This window comes from Mizuhopecten yessoensis, unplaced genomic scaffold (genome assembly GCF_002113885.1).
Source record: "Mizuhopecten yessoensis strain PY_sf001 unplaced genomic scaffold, ASM211388v2 scaffold716327, whole genome shotgun sequence".
Classification (NCBI taxonomy): Eukaryota; Metazoa; Mollusca; class Bivalvia; order Pectinida; family Pectinidae; genus Mizuhopecten; species Mizuhopecten yessoensis.
Window position 1 is genome coordinate 544,644 of NW_018480061.1, and position 2,228 is coordinate 546,871.

General features: G+C 37.3%; 1 protein-coding gene across 1 annotated transcript in view; it reads left to right on the forward strand.

The window, feature by feature from the left end:
* The first annotated feature begins 1,426 nt into the window (after positions 1-1,426).
* The window catches only part of LOC110443137, a 4,121-nt gene continuing 3,319 nt past the window's right edge, over positions 1,427-2,228 (forward strand). The window contains exon 1 of the mRNA XM_021487148.1: positions 1,427-1,844. Coding sequence (XP_021342823.1) covers positions 1,564-1,844 — 281 coding nt within the window. The 5' untranslated portion in view covers positions 1,427-1,563. The remainder of the gene's footprint in view (positions 1,845-2,228) is intronic.

Sequence of the window (2,228 nt, forward strand, 5' to 3'; positions counted from 1 at the left end):
TTATATTTGTTTTTCAAATCTAAAACCCCGCTTTATGTTCTAATTTATCTCTATAACTTCCACATTCAGCGGCAGTATCCGAACTATTCTCCTCCTGTCCTTTCGCTCTATAACATACTTTCCCCCTTTTGCTTGATACACCCTTTCTACGTGGCGATGACAACAAATAAAATAGAGTTAATATTATATAACAAATGAACGTTATATGCACAATATAGTCCGAAGGTAAAGATTTGAATTTCCCTCCAGTTGTCCTTCTTCCCCTTTCCTTTCTTCCTTCTCTCTCATCTGAATAAGTGAAATAAACTGTTTTAAGAAAACAATAAATAGTAAAACGTATATTTTGTTTTCAAACAGAAAATGATATCTTTCTTACAATCACCTCGTTTTAAAGTTACTTTTTTCCGCTATTCATGATACATTCGCGTTACCCTTACCAGTCGCTGCCTCATTAAGCTGCTGTATCTCGTCTCGTAGCGTCTCAAGTTGTCTACGATTCTGTCGATTAAAACAAAATATATTAAACATAGTAACACAGGTAACGAATGACGACAGTTTGATGACTCGCATATATTCAATTCAATTGCATTTTACATCCAAATAATGTGACCGGGTGAGGCGTCCTGCTGGGTGTCTTCGGCAGTATGTTTCAGTGAGGTAGCACTATAAAGTCGGCATCAGTTCCGCACTATTAGCTGTTAATAGGACGTTAAACAAAATCAAACAAACAAACATCCAAATATAACACTTTGTGGATGGAACTGCAAATAATATTACCCGATATACATAAATATAAACGTGAGTTAAAAGAAAATATTTGTACCTCCAATAATTTTGCTGTTTTAGCGGATTGTTCCGCCATCCCTTTTTTATGCTCTCTGCCCTTCTTTTAATTGCAGCTTCCCAAGCTGCGTGGATGTGTTCTGCCTTTGTTTTTAATAGTTTCTTTATTCTTCCTTCATCTTTTAATTGTCTTCGATTCTATTGATAGGATTAACAAACTTTCTTAATATGTTAAACACATAAGCATATTACTCACTCGCGCACAAATACCTAAATATGATAAAAGAATAAACGTGATTTAAAGGAAAATAATCGTACCTCAAATTCATTTGTTATTTTAGCGGATTGTTCCACTATCCTTTTTTAGGTCACCTGAGCTGTAGCTCAAGTGACCTATTGCTATCCGTTTTCGTCCGTCGTCGTCCGTTAACATTTTACATTTCAAACTTAAAGTCAAGTTCTGCTAGGCCCATTGAACTGAAAGTTGGTAGGAATGATCGCCTTATGGTCCTGACAAAGTGTTGTGATTTTTCGGGTCGATCAGAAATCCAATATGGCCGCCACGGCCGCCATTTTGAAAACCTATTTCAAACTTAAAGTCAAGTTCTGCTGGGCCGATTGAACTGAAAGTTGGTAGGAATGATCGCCTTATGGTCCTGACAAAGTGTTGTTATTTTTTGGGTCGATCAGAAATCCAATAGGAGAGTTCGCCACATTAGATCGTGACGTAATTCTGACGCATGCGCACGGAATTGGTTGGCAAGAACCATTCAATAAATCATGGCTGACAAATCACTTACACCTCCGTCTTCCCTTAGCGATTTATCTAAGTATGCGACTTCATTACCAACTGATGCTAAACTCAGGTATTCTACAAAGCTTTTGTACAACAATGGGACAGAGAAATTACCAGATCCTTATGCATTGACCGAGAAATGGGACCCGAACCCTAGCACCTGGCCAGATCTCACCTTCGGCGATATTTACCTGTATTTGATTGACACACCTTCCATTTACACCAAGGAGTCTATGAAAGCGTACAAGTCACTAGATGCATACATGTAAGTGTGTTTCATTATATATGTTTGGTTGTTATAACTTTGTTGATCGATGTTAAGTAAATCAAACGGATTACCGATATTTTACTAGTTTGTTTACCTGTATCAGCTGATTGAAAAATTTCAGGTAGACGCGATGTTGTATCACGTGACATGTCTCGCCATACATGGGTAACTCCATTGTCCATTTATACCTGATTTACCTGTTCCCCGGTTTCTTAAAGCGTGTGCTTGATCCACTCGATTTTGTCACCTGTATGTGCTTGATCCTCTCGATTTTGATTTTGTCACCTGTATGTTCAAGTCTGATAAAAAAGTTTTTCTATAAAAACCTGAAAATTTGTAGATTCTCTACCACTATATTTTAATTATGTGGCTTGTTTTCCA